We start from the raw sequence: 16575 nt of genomic DNA, 5'->3' as shown, positions 1-16575 counted from the left end.
GCATCATAATAGACCTTAAAAACATAATGTTGGAGGGACAAAAGCAAGTTTTTGAATGATATTTGTACAATGTGATAACATTTATATAAATGAAAAACATACAGAAAACCATACTACGTATTGTTCATGGATATATATATATGTAAAAGTATAAGAAATTATTAGAAGGATACACATCAAATTCATGATATTAGTTACAGGCAGGGAAGGATGTTTGGGAAGGGGGCTTTATTTTTACTTGTAACAGTCTAATACTTTTTATTTGCTATAGTCCAAAATATTTCTTAATGGATTTTTAAAAGGACAATATATTTGTATCTTTACTTGTGTAACTTTTAACAGAAAGTATATACATAGGAAAAGAATTAGCAGCAAAAATGCCTCAGTATTAACAGTAATTAACTTAATTCCAGGTGGTGGGAATATGATTATTATTTTTTCTCTGTACTTTCTCTGTATTTTAATTATCTGTATACATCAATATGGATTGATATTTTAAAATATAGTCTGGTAAAAAAAAACCGGCCAATTGCAGATCTATACTAATAGTATGATAATACTTATGTAAAAACCCATACACAGTAGAAATAAAACCATTTTCTATGTGTATGTATATATATCTCCGTAAGGATAAATCCATATACATTATATCCATATAAATTCACAGCAAAAGATCTAGAAGGATATATAGTAAGCTGACAATACCACCTACCTCTTAGGATGGGAGTCAAAGGTAAAAGAGCATTTGTATTTTATCTGCAAAGTTGGATTATTTTGCAATAATTCATATATCATTTGTGTAACTAAAAATTTAAATACATAATTTTTCAGGGAGAACTGCCCAGGCCAGCTCCCGTGGTTTGGCCGTCAGAGCCCCTACAGCGGGGTCCTACCAGGATCAATCTTTTTCTCCCAGGGACACCTAATCCCGGGTGTGTGGGTTACATTGAGTTAACCAGGGGTCTCCGGGTTAACCATCAGACTCAGAATACGGATTTTTAAACTGCTTTTCCCTCTAAAACCTACTTGGAACAAGCCTCGGTCTAAATATTGGAGCAAATACTTTATTTCAAATACATGGCATGTTCTAAATAATTCTATCATGATCAGGTAAAACACATTAAACAAAGATAGTCTGATGCAAACATATTACATTTTCAAGGAAATTAAATGCACACGCAGGCATTAAGTAGTTTCTAGAAGCCCCTCTCCTACGTAAGGTAGCGTGGCCGAGCGGTCTAAGGCGCTGGATTAAGGCTCCAGTCTCTTCGGGGGCGTGGGTTCGAATCCCACCGCTGCCAAGTGAGGTTCGTTTTTTTCCTCTACGCCCAACTCCGTTTTGCGCTTGCACCAGCGCCCCCAGCTGCCGGGAGAGATGCGCGGCCAGCGTGGACGGCTCGGCGAAGGGGCAGGCCGCGCGCCGGGCGGGGCATTGTGGGTAAGAGGAAGCGCGAGGCCGGCCGCCCCCCACGTGTCGCCGGAGCGTCTCCTCCGGCAACATGGCTGCCGCCTGAGCGCAGCGCCGGGCCGCCGCCGCCTCTGCAGCCCGCGTGTGCCCAGGCCGTCGCCGCCGCCCGCACGCAGCCCACGCGCAGAGGTGAGTCCCGGGTTGGCAACGCCGAACCTCGGGCTGGAGCAGGGCCGCGGGCGCGGGGTGGACCTGGGCTGGGCTTCCGAGTAGGCCCGCGCCGCGCCGAAGGGCCGGCGGGCCTCCCGGGACTCGGGCGGGAAGGACGGGCATCCCGCCCCGGTGGCAGACCCGCGCCGCCCGCGGACTCCGACTGCCCGTCCCGGCCTTGGAGTCGCTGCGGCGGCGGCTGCCGGCGGTGACTCAGGGTCCGGCGCCCCGGCCCGCCCTGCCAGCCTCCTCCTATAGGAGCGCCTGTCCGGAGCCGCCGGCGTCCGGCTGGCGCGGGGGCTCGGGGCGGCGGCCGTGGTGGGCTGGACGGTGCGGCTCGGGGCTGCGGCCCGCCGTGCTGGACCGGGGAGGGCGCCTGAGCCCGCCCGCCTCCTCGCGGCCGAGCCGGCCCGCCCGCGGCTCTCCGCTCCGGCGTTCGGACAGAGGAGGTGTCAGCATGTAAACAAGGTCGCTCTCTCGGGGCAGCCTTAGAGTGACTGGGCTTGGGGGCGGGAAGAAGCGATCGTGACAGTAGCCGCAGTGTCCCATCCGTGTAATGGGGACGGTGGGAATCCTGCTTTATAGGGTTGGGCAGGGGGCTACATAGGGCGGACGGGTGGCACGCCGCTGGCAGCGCCGGATTCGTGGCGGAGGCTCTCGCACTGGAAGAAAACATGTTGCGAGAAGTAACAAGTCCTCTCGCGGGTTACGGTTGCTACGCCTCGCCGCAGCCCCGTTGGGTCGGTCCTTACCGGGGATTCCCGTCGCGTTGTGACAATAGGAAAGGCAGGGAAGGGTAGACTACTCGGGCTGCGCCACAGGTGGGACGTGGTAGGGGTGGGATTCGATCCGACGGTGGTGTGCTCCAGCGTCCGGGCTTTTACCCACTACACCACCATACTTTTTATCTTAGGGATGTTCAGCAGCAGCGGATAAGAATAGGAATCAGGATCTTTTGACATCAGCTAGACCCGGGCTTCTGTCCTGAACCTGATGTTGTCTAGTACTGTGACCTTCATTTACTCTCTCGGGACCTCAGTTTCCTGATTTCTAAATTGGAGATGATAAATCTTATTTATAGGGCTAATGAGAAGATTAAATGTAAATTATTCTTTGTGTTACATTGAATGTGCCAGGCACTGTTGTAGGCATTGGGAGAACAGCAGTGAATTTTATTTTATTTTATTTTTTTAAAGATGACCAGTAAGGGGATCTTAACCCTTGGCTTGGTGTTGTCAGCACCAGGCTCACCCAGTGAGCTAACCGACCATCCCTATATGGGATCTGAACCCGTGGCCTTGGTGTTATCAGCACCACACTCTCCTGGGTGAGCCATGGGCCGGCCCACAGCAGTGAATTTTTTTAAAAAGTAATGATTCCTTTATTATCTCCATTTTATGTTCGAGGAAACTGAAGTACAGAGAGGCCTTCTAGTTTACGTTCTAGTGCGGGAGACAGATGACACCTACGCAAATGGACCAGGTAGTTCCAGATTGTGATAAGAACCACTAAGGAAATAAAACAGGGAGATGTGGGAAAGGGGGTGGGGAGGCTCTTTAAGATAAGGTGGTCAGGGAACCTGTCTCCTCCTGGAGCGGGTGGTGGTGTTGGTGATAACTGAAGGAGCCAGCCTTGAAAGGCCCTGGGAGAAACATGATGTACTAAGGGTCTGAGGTAGGAAGCCCAGCAAGTGGCCACCAGACCTGTTGGATGGTGGCGGGAACAAGATGATGTGTAGGGCCTTAGGGAGCAGTGGAAAGGAGTTTGGAATTTTTTTTTTTTTTTGGTGGCTGACCAGTATAGGACCGGAACCCATGACCTTGGTATCGTAAGGCTGTGCTCTACATTTACATTTTGAATGAACAAGGGTAGAAAACATCATTGTATCACATATAGTAAGGACAATTACGGTTATGTGAGCCTTTGTTTCAGTTACGTAATTGTGTGTACGTTCTGGGCCATTTATTTATTTATTTATTTATTTGCTTATTTATTTTCCTGAATCATTTATATGAAATGAATTCCTTACCGTGAGTCTTAGGCTGATAACTTTGAAAGCCACTGAGTTGGATCATGTTGGCTGGGAGGATGAAGGGAGGTGATAACCTTCGCATTAGTCCAATCAGATGTGCTATCCAGAGGGAGGAGCTCCAGCTCTCCAGCTTCCAGGGACCCTCTTCTTCCCTGATCTCAGGGACCGGGCAGAAGCCAGCAGGGCACAATATTAGCTGAGAAAGAGTGATTGCTGCTTGGGCACCTCCCAGGCCACACCCTCTTAGTGCATATGATCTTTTCCCTTGCTCATCTGGAAGTCCCCAATCTCAGTTGTCCACAGAGCCAGCTGCAAGGAAGGAGCTTGACATATATGTCTGTGGCACTTGACAGCCAGTGCAGATGGGATGGGGTCCTGAGCTCTGCCCCCAACACTGCCCTCTTTGCACAGTAGCAGGCACCTAAAACTGTTAATTTTGGGCTTCTGATTTTCATCCAGTCTTCTATCTCCTGAACTGTTGTGATAGCCTGTTTCTCTGTAGTCTCTCTTTCTACCCCCTCTGGATCTTCCTCTGCTCAGAATCCTTATGTAGCTCACTACTAAATAGCATTCTTGTGGTTCATTTATTCAGACAGCAGATATATATTGAGTGCCTGCTGTTGTCAGGCACTGGGGGGTACAGCAAGGGGCAAAATAGACCCAAGTCTTGGCCTTCACGGAGCTAACAGCTTAGTGGCAGTGGGGGTGGGGACAGATACAGAGCTATAAACTGTCACATGGTGATACATACTGTGGAGGAAAGCAGAGCAGAGAAGGGGGGGTGCAGCCTGTAATTTTGAATTTGTGGACAGGAAAGATTTTAGGTGATGTTTGATCAAAAACTTCAAGAGGTGAAGGAGGGATCCCTGGGATTATCGGGGGTAGTGTAATTAGAAAGGCCCAGAGTAGGTTTGGGAGGGGAGAGGAGGGTAGGAGGCTGGCAGGGGGCACGGATGGAGATGAGGTCAAGAGGCAAGGTGGGTGTTTTAGGGCCTCGCATGGGATGATAAAGACTCTGGCTTTTATGCTGAGTGAGATGGGACCCTTGGAAGGTTTTCATGCTGAGTGACATGATCTGACTTGGTTTCCAAAAGGGTCACTGGCTGTGGGGCTGAAAAAAAACCCTGTGGAGGGGGCAGGGTGGAAGCAGGGACACCAGTCAGGAGGTGACCACAGTAATCCAGGCAGAAGATGGAGCTGGCTGCACTGGGGAGGTGGCCGTGGGGGCAGCCAGGTTCCTGCCTTACTTTGAACTGAAAGGATTTGCTGGAGTGGGATGATAGGAAGGATGGATGATGCCAAGGTTTTGGCCTCAGGAATCTCAAGTTTAGAATGTGTAGCTGTAGTAAGTGAGATGATTTCAGGTGGTGGCTGGGAAGGGGGCTTAGATGACATTGAATTCCATCCTGTGAAGGTATTATGCCCTTTTAAATATTGAATAGTTCACATGTTAAGTAGATAAGACAAAATTGTGATGCTGTTACCCAAAAGCAGAGGTTTGGGAACCGCTGAGGTCTGTGGGTGCCCAGGTGACCACCCCTTCCCTTTGGATCTAGGAAAGGTCAGCCCAGCTGAATTGCTCACCTCTGCCAGGTACTTGTTGAAGTCCTTCCTGTCGCCTGGAATTCCTGCCCCCCTCTGCTATCATTACTTGTCCAAGTCCTTCTTTCCTTCAAGGCTCCACCTGCCCCCTCCACCAGCAGGAAGGCCTTCCCTCCTCGGAACTCTCCCACCTGTAGCTGTCACCTAAAGTTGTCTTGCTTGCTGTGTGACTTTGGTAAAGACATGTCAAGTGCCTCTGAGTTCCAGCCTCTTTGTTATAAAATGAGGACAATCAAGCCACCTCACAGGATTATTGTGTCAAATACATGAGAGAAAAGTGTATGAAGAGGGTCATTTTTAGACCAAAAACACAAGAGAAGAGTCCTTTCACTCAGGATTAAAGTTAAAGTCAGCTTGAAAATCAAATATCAGAGACAGAGTCTCCTGGAAAGCCTTTGGACTGTCTTTCCTCTTGCTTGACTTCTGTCTCTTCTTTAAAGCTTGCTGTGGCCCTCAGTTCCCGAATGTTTTAATCATGGCTGTGAACCTGCCAGCCTTGATCCTCCTGCCTGGCGATGGATTCTTCTTTGTGAGTGGTCAAGAAATCCTTAAAAGCAGTCGTTTATTTTTCCCACAGGTACAGCAAACACGTGTGGACCTGGGTCTACCTGCTTGCACCCACTGCTTGGGTGTTTTTTTTTTTTTTTTGGCTGTGGGGTATATGGGTGGCTGTTGACTGTTGACTTCACAATAGATATAGGAAGAAGGTCAGTGTGTTTATTGCGGCTCCTCCTGTCTGCAGGTTTTGTTGCAGAACAGGCATCCCAGCAATGTTGGTTGGATGACAGACTAACAGTTCAGATCTCTTGCTGTCCTTTGCAGGTCAAGTCTGAGGACTGCGTGGCTGGCTGTCCCCTAGTATGGCCAATGAAGAGGATGACCCGGTTGTACAGGAGGTAACTGCTGCTCTCTGCTGCATGGCTGACCCCCCCCCCCCCAACCAGGTCTCTAGTCCAGCATCACCTTGTCAGAGAGGCCTTCTGTGACCACCGTAAGTCACACGGGGGCCCTCCTCGTGCACAGCCTCCTACATCTCTCTCTTGCTCTACCTTGGCCGTTCCTAGTGCTTCAATAGAGCACTTGTCGGCCCCTGGATAGAAGTTCGTTTGCTTCTTGTTCTTTTCACCACTGTGTCTGCAGAGCCAAGTGCGCTGCCTGGCAGATGAATGACGCTCAGTGACTATTTGTTGAACGAATGGGTTCCACAGCCCCTTCTACCCGGGCTTACCCAGGTTCAGCCACCAGCAGCTGTTCACTGGACCCACTGTGAGCCGGGGGCTGTGATGCAGCAGTGTCCCTGCCCTGGGAAGCTTGCGGGCTATGGGCGAGACTGACAAGGAGGGAGTCTCAGAATGCAGATGGTGGGAGTTGGGCTCCGGAATGCACATAAAAAGAGAAAGCTGTTTAAGGTCAGACTTACCCTTCAGAATCCTTTCAGTCTAGGACTTAGACATTCGGAGGTCAAAAGGCAAAAAGTAACTGTATCTGCCTGTGGCTTCCCTGTATCTGGAGCCCAACCTCTGGTTTGAAGGTCAGGGGCGAGGAGAAGGTCCCTGGAGCTGAAGAGAGGTGGTTCTTCCTTGTTTGGGGGATGTTGCTGACTAAGTTTTTGAGTTTGAATTATTTAAATGCTTTAAGCTGCGGCTACACTGCAGTAGCAGGAGTTTCAGTAGGGGTGATTGGTGATAGGATAGACAGAGCCACTTGGCTCCAAGGGCAGGGTGGGCACCTTCTGCAGCCGATGGACCCTGGAATGCTTCCTGCTCAAGCGGTGACTCAGCTGAGTTTTTAAGCATTAGTGAGCAGTCGAGGCTCTGGGGAGGCATGTGTGAAGGGCATTTTAGGAGGGGAAGAGCACATGCAAAGGCCCAAGGGTGGGAGAGAACATGGATTGTGTGAAGAGCTAGGAAGCAGGAAGGTAAACTGCACGGGGCATGGGGCGTGGGTGGTTAGCGCTGGGAAGAAAGAAAGTGGGGCCAGGCCTGTCAGGAAGGGCTTTGCAGACCACAATAAGACCATGTAAGACAGAGTGACAGGCCAATCCAGGCCAGGTGAGGCGGGAGGCACCAAGAGGAAGCACAGGCGGCAGGCAGGCACTCCGTTGCTCATCTCTTAGAAAAGTGTTTAATCTGGCTCCAGGATGCATCTTGATCAGGGCAGCTGGGGAAGATGTGTTCTTACTTGGTTATAGTGAACCTGGATAGGGACCAGGCGAACTCTTGTCCTGGTCCCCCTGGGAGTTGTAGGGAGGGAGCCCTGGATTTACTTTCATCCCTCAGTATCCCTGGGGTATTGGTTCTGGGACCCCCATGGATACCAAAATCCACAGATGCTCAAGTCCCTTATGTAGAAGGGTGCAGTATCTGTATATAACTTACACACATCCTCCCATAATCCTTCCATTTACTTTTTATATTTTATTTTTTTGGCAGCTGGCTAGTAACAGAGGTTGAGCCCTGAACCTTGGTGTTATCAGCACCATGCTCTAACCAACTGAACTAACCAGCCAGCCCAATTTCCTGTACACTTTAAATCATCTCTAGATCACTCATAATACCTAATACAATGTAAATGCCATTTAAATAGTTGTTATGCTGTATTTTTAGTGGCATTATTTTATTTGTATGTTTTATTGTAGTATTATTGGTTGTTGTTGTGAGGGTTTTTTATTTTTTTTCGGTTTTTGCAGCTAGCCAGTACAGGGATACGAGCTTGTAAATCTTGGTATTAACAAGGCTGCGCTCTAAACAACTGAGCTAATAGGCCAGCCGTGTCTTTTTTTAAAAATATTTTCATCTGGCAGGTGCAGAACCTGCGGGTGTGGACGGCCAGCTGTGTTCAGTCGGGAAGTGTGGCTTTGTTTTTAGCATGAGCCAAGCTCTTTTCTCCTCCATCAAACTGCCTTGCAGAGCGGCTACCACTTAACTGAATTTCAAGGAGCGTGCACATGCTTGGGGCAGGCTGGGTACTGTGTTCTGCCTGCTGGTTAAGGCTTCTTCCTTTGTTTCCAGATCGATGTGTACTTGGCCAAAAGTCTGGTGGAGAAGCTCTATCTGTTCCAGGTAATTATGGGGATGTGAAGGTGAAGGTGGTGGAGACGTAGTAGATCCAGCAGGGAGCGATGGGGAAACCTCAACCTTGCTTAGAATTCTGGGCACCAAGTGTGTGATAAGGTCTCTTCATTTTTATGGGTTGGTTAATATTAGTCTCTCATTTCTAAGGTGGGAAAACCAAGGCAATGCTGAGAGGCAGGACCGCGTAGTGGCTACAGCTTGGGCTCTGGGGTCAGATGGTCTGGGTTGAGTTTCAGCTCCGTCAGGATGTGGCTTCCAGCCCTTGGGCAAGTTCTTTAATCTCTCTGTGCCTCAGGTTCCTCATTTGCAAAGTGGTGATGATGGTAATAATGCCACTGACAAGTTCACATTACCGTGCTGAGGACGCTGCCTGGCCTCTGGTCTGCTCTGACAATGATGACCGCTGCTTCTGTTACGGGGGCCCAGGGAGGGGCTTTCTGGAGCAGCTTGGGGACAGACCCATGAGTGCCCCCAAGTTGTTATCCTTGCTCCTTCCCCTCCTTATCGTAGTGGCTAACATGCATTGAGCACCAACTGTTTGCCGGTACTATTTAAAGCACTTTACATATGCCAGCCAACTCATTTAATCTTACAATAACGTTGTGGGGGGATTGTTACATTTTTGTAACAGCTTTATTGAGATACACATCAAACACCATAAAATTCCCCCATTCAAGTGCACAGTGCAGTGGATTTTAGTGTATTCGTGGGGTCGTGCAGCCAGCACCAGAATCTATTTTAGTGCATTTTCGTCTCCCCAAAAGAAACCCTGTACCTATTAGCAGTCAGTCCCCAGGCACCCCCTCCTCCCTGCAGCCCCCATTCCTGCCTCCAGCCCTAGGCAACCATTAACTTACTTTCTCTATGTATTTGCCTGTTCTTGACATTTTATATACAGGAATCATGCAATGTGTGGCCTTTTGTGAGTGGCTTCTTTCACGTTAGTATGTTTTCAGAGTTCACCCATGTCGTAGTGTATGTCAGTGTTTTTTTATGGATGACTAATATTCCATTGCATGGCTGTACTGTGGTTTGTTTATCCATTCATCAGTTGATGGACATTTTGGTTGTTTCCACTTTTTGGCTCTCTTGAATAATGCTGCTGGGAACGTCCATGTACAGGTTTTCATGTGGACACGTTTTCACTCTCAGGTATGTACCTAGGAGTGGAATTGCTGGGTCCTATGGTAACTTTTTGAGGAACTCTGGGACTGTTTTGCACTATTTTACATTCCCAACAATAAAGTTGTTATTTGAAGGATTTTTGTCCCCATGTTGCACCTGAGAAAATGAGGCACAGGGAGGCTACTGACTTGCTCAGGGGGGCCTGGGACAGGATGACAGTGTGGTGCTCCAGGCCTGTGCTGGGGAGAGGCCTGACGTCCTTCCCTTGGGTCTGCCTTTACAGGCCCTGGGGCTGGGGGCTGTCCTTTGGGCCTTCTGAGGCTGCTTCCTTGACTGACTGCAAAGTGATGGTGGTGGTGACAGTGACCCCAATGTGTACCCACGGAGTGCCTGCCAGGCTCTGTGCCGGTGACACCTCCATGTGCTTCATCCACGTTCACAGATGGATGAGGCAAGGCCACAGTAAGCAAGTGGCAGAGTCAGGGCTGAGCCCAGGCTTGATTGCAGAACCCATGTCCTTGCCCACCGTGCTGCCCTGGGTCTTGGCAGAGCAGAGGCTTCCTGAACTGTGGTGGGTGGGTCTGTGTCAGACCTGGCCCTTTTGGAGGACTCAATCCAGACCAGCTGTGCTGTAGCTGTTTCTCTCACCACAGCTGTCCCAAGCCACAGCCCAGGAAACAGGGAGGAGTCACTGTGTTGCTGTTTAAGTGGGCTTTGAGGAAATGACCACTTTCTTGGACTAGAATGGAGCTGATCTGAAACGGCCCCTCAAAGTTAGAGCTGACTTTCCACAGTGCCACGCCTCCACCAGGCTCACTGTGGAGCTTTTGAGGATGGGTTCGGCTGTGGCTCAGTGTGCTGTGGGGAGAAAGAAAGGCAAGTGCTGTGTGAGGCCGGATGTGGCAGGTGGTCCTGTGTGTGCAGAGCAGAGCAGCGGCTTCACAGCATTCCGTTGATGTGTGGGCCATGTACATACAGATCGTCTTGCACAAGAGGGCGTGTAGTCGGGTCAGTGGCAGTCCCGCTCCCTTCTCTCTCCAGCGTTTTATTGCGGGAAAGTTCACACATTTGCAGAAGGAGAATGGGACCATGAGTTCCCCTGTGTCCACCATCCAGCTTCAACAGCGAGCAGCACTTGGCAGTCGTGTTTCTCCTCTTTCCTTCCTCGTGGTCTCACATCGCTTGTCCTTCTCTCCCTGGACGGTCTGTAAACTGGTAGTTGGACCTTGGACCCTTCTCTTTACTCCCACGGCCATGCTCTGTGGGTTACTAGAGCCTGCAGGGCGACTGTTTGGGTTCCTCATGCTTAGGTTTGTTACTGTGGAGTCATATATCCTAACAATGCCCTTTGCAAGGAGGCTGGGAGGAGCTGATGAGAACGGGCCTGCAGGCAGAGGCCAGCGGGAGACTTGTGGTAGAGCGGTGGTAGGGCCACTAGGAGCCCTGGATCCTCTGGTTTCTGCTTGGGGTGGGGGTGGAGGTGGCTGTTGATTCTTGACCAGAGTGCCTGGAGCCCAACTCTGGTCAGGGTGGACTGACAGCTCCCTTCCCCTCCCCAGTACCCCGTGCGTCCTGCCTCGATGACCTACGATGACATTCCACACCTCTCAGCCAAGATCAAGCCCAAGCAGCAGAAGGTGGGGCTGCCTCCATGACGGAAGTGGGGAGGGGAGGGGTGATTAGGGAGCCCACAGAGGTGAGGAGATGGGCCCTTTGCGGGCTGGAGCCTGGAGAAGGAACGATTGCAGAATTAGGAAGACAACCAACAGTTCACAGGGCCTTGAAAGCTGAGGAAGAAAGCATTTCCAGAAAGCACAGGATTAGGCAGTTGCGGGGGATCAGAGGAAAGAGGCTCGAGCCAGGTGAGAGACTGGGATTGCGTGTATGCTCAGGTTCCCAGCATGTGGCAGGGGCTGATGTGAGGAAAGTCTAGTGCCCAGGAAGGCAGGGCTGGTGGGGACAAGGAGAGTGGGAGACACGCACCCTCAAGGGGCAGCTGCAGCTCTTGTCCCCCGTGGCCACGTGAAAATGCTGCTCCAGTCCTGCTAGTTCCACTGATGTCTCTAGCAAGGGTGGAAATAAGGATTTGTGTGAGAAATGTCTGGAATTTGTCAGTGTTGGCACCTAGTTTGGATCTTTGGCAGTAGAGGGGGTGACACACAAAAGTGCATGAACCACCAACACCCTTCCCCCCACAAAAAAAGGGGAGATCTGACATTTCTGTTGGACTTTAGGTTTGTGGCCTTTGGTGTGGACTGAAGTCTAGGGGCCCTTGGTGAGGGCCACATGTCACTACTGCTTCTGGGCAAGGACTAGGGTTAGGAGGTGGCTGTGTCAGGGTTGGAGGTGGCTTGGGGTCCTCATAGCTGGCGGGGGGTGCTTGGTGCCTCCAGGTAGAGGTTGAGATGGCCATCGACACCCTGAATCCCAACTATTGCCGCAGCAAAGGGGAACAGATCGCACTGAACGTGGATGGTGCCTGCGCCGATGAGACCAGCACATACTCCTCGTGAGTTCCCGGCCCGAGTGCTTCACTGTGTTCCAATATGAGCCTTCACAAGGCCTTAAAGACATTGATGCCTTCTGTCCTGTTGTTGGACTCCCTGCCGGTGTCCCAGCCTTTGGAAGACTAGGCCTGCCGCAAACCCTCCCTTGCTGAGCCAGCTTCTCCCACCAGTTTCTTCCTGGGCGAGTGGGAAGCTGGTCCCTGGAGCTCCCACCCACTACTGTCCCTTGGTCCACAAACAAAGCAGTGGGTTTTCTCATCCCCCAGCTACCCTCCTGAGTCAGACTTAGGCTGCCCTGTGGCTTCGGTTCCTGGCTGTTGGATTTCAGAAGTGTCTGGGGTGGCGTGGCCCTGGCTCTGGAGCTTCCTTCCTTTGATGTTGGTTCTCCTTGTCTCCCAGGAAGCTGATGGACAAGCAGACCTTCTGCTCTTCCCAGACCACCAGTAACACATCCCGTTATGCAGCTGCGCTCTACAGGCAAGGTATCCAGGGCTGGGCATCTGGGGGAAGGGAGAGGCATTACCCAGCCTGGTGTCCAGCTCCCAACTCCCTCGAACACTAGATACCTGTAGGGGCTGGGCAGGTGTGGAAATAACAGAAATTACTGTTGGGGGACTGGAAGTGGCCACCTTTGGATACTTCTGGCCAGACACTGCCGACCTGATAGGGGTGGGACTTCAAGGTCATTGTCCTCCTGGGACACAGATACACACACACAACATAGCATAATTTTTGGAACAAGTGGCAGAATTTTGTTTTTAAATGTGAGATACTTAAGAGCCATTGATTCCATTCCTAGGCAGCATCTGCTCAAGAGAAATGAAAACGTGTCCACACAAAAACTTGCACACAGATGTTCATAGTAGCATTATTCATGGTAGTCATTTGGAAACAACCCAAATGTCCATACAAAATGTGGTATGTCCATGAAATGGAATATTATTTGGCCAAATAAAGGAGTGAAGCACTGGTACATTCTTCAACACAGATGAGCCTTGAGAGCATCATGCTGGTTGCAAAAGGCCACATATCGTATGATTCTGTTTACATGAAATGTCCAGAATAGGCAAATCCATAGAGACAGAAAGTGGATTAGTGGTTACCAAGGGCTACGGGGAGAGTGTGGTGGGGATCAACCAGTTAGTTTTGGAGTGATTAAAGTGTTCTAAAATTGATTATGGTGCTGGTTACACAACTCTGTGAATATAAGGGTACTTCAAAAAGTTCATGGAAAAATGGAATTAAAAGAGAATGCAAATCTTTCCCTGAACTTTCTGAAGTATTCTCATAGATTAAAATAAATTGCATTGTATGCTTTAAATGGGTGAATTGTATGGTATGTGAGTCATATTTCAATAACTGATAAAAAGTACAAGGTGCTTAATTAAGCATTTAAGAGTCTCTAAAGCAATAAATCAAACGAGGGGCTGGCCCGTGGCTCACTTGGGAGAGTGTGGTGCTGGTAAAACCAAGGCCACGGGTTCGGATCCCTATATAGGGATGTCTGGTTAGCTCACTTGGGAGAGCGTGGTGCTGACAACACCAAGTCAAGGGTTAAGATCCCCTTAACGGTCATTGTTAGAAAAAATAAAATAAAAAAATAAATAAATCAAACAAATTTGAGAATCAAAAGTAGTGTCAAATAACTATAGTCTTCTATTTGAACCACATCCCTTGCAGCCAGGATCATTAGGAAAAATCATAGTCTTTGTCAGAGACCCTGTAGACACTCCCTCACCCAGCTCTGGCCACATTGCCACTAGCAGACTTCTTAGTGGGATGGGTGGGATTTTGACTGGAAGAGATGGGAGGATAAGAAAGGGAAGAAATGGGTGTGGGGGTGGCGAGAGTGGTTTTGAAAGGCCTGGAGGGGAAGAGCGGGGTGTGTTGGTGTGGACAAGTTGCCCAGTGGGGCAAGTGGTTGGGGTAGGGCGGAGGGGACCAGGTTGGGAGGGCCCTGAGTGTTGCAGGGCTCAGAGGCAGGCCTGAAGGAAGAGGCTTTGAGCAGAAGAGTCCAGGTGTGTGGTTGCTGTGTCCAGCAGGGCCACATGGTCCCAAGACTGTAGGACTGGGGGCTGGAGCTTGGGTGGGAGGCGGCTTGGCAGTGAGCCCAGGCCTTCAGAGGACTTGGTGATTCCCTTGAGCCAGGCTGGGTGGGTCAGCCCCAGTTCCTAGAGGCAGGTCTAAGCCTTCCTTCCTCTGCCAGGTGAGCTCCACCTGACGCCTTTACATGGCATCCTGCAGCTGCGGCCCAGCTTCTCCTACCTGGATAAGGCAGATGCCAAGCACCGGGAAAGGGAGGCAGCCAATGAGGGTGAGCCCTGGATCCCCAGCGCTGCTGTCTGTCTGTCTTGGCTGGATGGCTTGGTCATGGGGAAGAGTATCAAGGGGATCAGACTGTAGGATGCTTAGCAGCATCCCTGGCCTCCACCCACTACATGCCAGTAGCAGCCACCCCCGTGGTCACAACAAATAAAAATGTCTCACATGTTGCCAAATGTCCCCTGCAGGGGCAACACTGCCTGCAGTTGAGAACCACCAGCTTGCCTGTGTCTACAAGCAGAATTCACAGGCATGCCGGCTTGAGGCCTTCCTGATGGCTGGGGTTGAGACAGGGTATTGGGGGCTTCACCACAGACTGTAAGTGGCAGTTTGTTTCTCTTGCAGCGGGAGACTCTTCGCAGGATGAGGCAGAAGAAGATGTTAAGCAGATCACGGTGAGCTGTGGCCTCAGGAGGGGGTTGCAGTCTGGGAGGCAGCAGGACCAGCTTTGTAGCTCAGCCGCCTGGAGGCAGCAGGGGGTAGGAGGCTCTGAGCAAAGGGCTCTGTACCCACGTGTGAAATGGGTACAGGGTGTCCGTGCTTTCCCACCTTCTTGCTGGGCAGCCTGGAGGAATAACCCAATCTCTGCTCAGCCTGAGTTGTCACTGCTATAACCAGGATGTCAGCCCTGGTTGTACATAATGGATGGGATTCTCAGGCTCAGCTGGAATTGCTTGAGAACAGGAAGACAGCGCCCAGGAGCCCCAGTGAACCCACAGACACAGTCTTCCGTGGGGCGTGGATCTAATGGGAGCCTGCATTCCATGTTGATTAACTGTGGTTCTGTCCTTTTAATGATCCGCAGATGAACAGTATCCATTTTAATAGTTATTCCTGAATTTTAAAGATAAGGAGAATATTAGCCTTGCATTTATGGTTTATAAAGTTTCCCCTATGTAGGTTAAAATGAGTATTCAAAGAAAAATGCTGCACAGATAATGCTGCAGATAGTACACAAGTATGATTAAAGTTGTGGTGGATGTCTGCACATCCCTGGGCCTGGCAAACGCCAGCGTCACTGGTGTCGGGATGGTGGTGCTCAGTGCTAGGTGGTTGTCCTGTTCTCTCAGTAAGCTTGTTAGAAACTCCCTGCCCATCTTGGGCCTCATGGCCCTTGTCTGATAAGGCATCGTTAGGCCCATGTGCTTGAAAGACCCTTGTGGCTTGGGCACCCCAGGATTCTATAATCCAGCCAAAGCCCCCAGCCAGGACAGGAAAAGCAAGAGAAAGCTGCTCCCTGGCTTGTGTTGTCAGGTCACAGAGAGGGACACAGTGGGAACTGAATTTAAAAGACCCATGTCAGGAAAGGAAGAGGGAGGTGGGAGTAGAAATACCCCATGTGGGGTCTGCTGATCTCCCAGCAGGGGGCTGGGATGGAAGCCCAAGAAGGGTCACAGGTCTGAAGGCATGACTTTGCCCCCATCCCTCCTCCAGGTGCGGTTCTCCCGGCCAGAGTCGGAGCAGGCCCGCCAGCGCCGTGTGCAGTCCTATGAATTCCTGCAGAAGAAGCACGCAGAGGAGCCCTGGGTCCACCTGCACTACCACGGCCTACGGGTGAGCTGTCAGGGCTGTGACGCTGGCCCCAGGGTAGGTGCTGGGAGAGGAGCCCCAGTGCCCAGAAGCAGTGTGGCCTCCTGCCTCACCCTTAACTTCTTGCAAACTCCACCATAGCCCCTGGGCATGCCACAGAGAGAGGAGCCAGTCTGGGTGCTTGTCCCCATTTCCAGCCTGCCACTTAGTGGTCGCCCCTAGGGAGCATGAGACAGGGATGCTAGTCTGCTGTTACCCAGTGGTAGTTTTGGCCCCCTGGGATCTCCCAGAGCATCTTGCTGGGCTGACAGGTGTCAGGTTATGAATTTTTCATGCAGCAAAGGCCCCGAAGACAAGCCACACGCCTCATCTGGTGTTGTGCCAAGAACCAGCCGTCTGCCATGTGCCCCAAGTTCACGGCCTCCCTGCCTAGTGGGATTTTTACTGTGCTTGGTTTTCATCTCTTGTATTGATTTTAGAACCTAGTGCTTGTATTGGGTTAGGAAAGCAATTGAATATTAGTTCCCGAAGACACCATGCGCTAGGCTCCTCGACTCTTTTGGGGGAATGCGCTGCTCTTGATTTCTCTGGAACCTTCCTAGAAGAGATTTGTGTTGACAGAGCCCTAGACTCAGGGTCAGACTTCCAGATACTTCTTACTGTGTGACTGGGGGCAAGTAACCTAACCTGTCTGAGCCTCAGTTTCCTTATCTGTAAAATGGGAATAGTAATAATAGTACCTACCTCGTTGAGTTATGACGAGAC

The 16575-nt window shown here is 50.6% G+C and overlaps 1 protein-coding gene and 1 non-coding gene across 7 annotated transcripts in view; both read left to right on the top strand.

Moving 5' to 3' along the window:
* Nucleotides 1-1219: 1219 nt before the first annotated feature.
* Nucleotides 1220-1301, top strand: TRNAL-AAG (transfer RNA leucine (anticodon AAG)). The gene has a single exon. It is a non-coding gene; the product is annotated as a tRNA-Leu (tRNA).
* A 171-nt stretch (nucleotides 1302-1472) lies between these two features.
* The window catches only part of POLR3E (RNA polymerase III subunit E), a 29522-nt gene continuing 14419 nt past the window's right edge, over nucleotides 1473-16575 (top strand). The window contains exons 1-10 of one of the 6 annotated variants that reach the window (XM_063098842.1): nucleotides 1473-1597; nucleotides 6075-6148; nucleotides 8264-8314; nucleotides 10493-10654; nucleotides 11011-11088; nucleotides 11845-11960; nucleotides 12358-12440; nucleotides 14165-14272; nucleotides 14626-14675; nucleotides 15715-15834. In XM_063098842.1, the coding sequence (XP_062954912.1) occupies nucleotides 6113-6148; nucleotides 8264-8314; nucleotides 10493-10654; nucleotides 11011-11088; nucleotides 11845-11960; nucleotides 12358-12440; nucleotides 14165-14272; nucleotides 14626-14675; nucleotides 15715-15834 (804 nt within the window). In that variant the 5' untranslated portion in view covers nucleotides 1473-1597; nucleotides 6075-6112. Of the gene's footprint in view, nucleotides 1598-6074; nucleotides 6149-8260; nucleotides 8315-9448; nucleotides 9479-10492; nucleotides 10655-11010; nucleotides 11089-11844; nucleotides 11961-12357; nucleotides 12441-14164; nucleotides 14273-14625; nucleotides 14676-15714; nucleotides 15835-16575 lie in introns of those variants that run through there. The other 5 variants (XM_063098843.1, XM_063098844.1, XM_063098846.1 and 2 more) reach the window with 5 other exon arrangements.

The sequence above is a fragment of the Cynocephalus volans genome, chromosome 6 (genome assembly GCF_027409185.1).
Source record: "Cynocephalus volans isolate mCynVol1 chromosome 6, mCynVol1.pri, whole genome shotgun sequence".
NCBI lineage: Eukaryota > Metazoa > Chordata > Mammalia > Dermoptera > Cynocephalidae > Cynocephalus > Cynocephalus volans.
The sequence above is the reverse complement of the archived record's forward strand: the minus strand, read 5'-3'. Positions and strand labels throughout refer to the sequence as shown.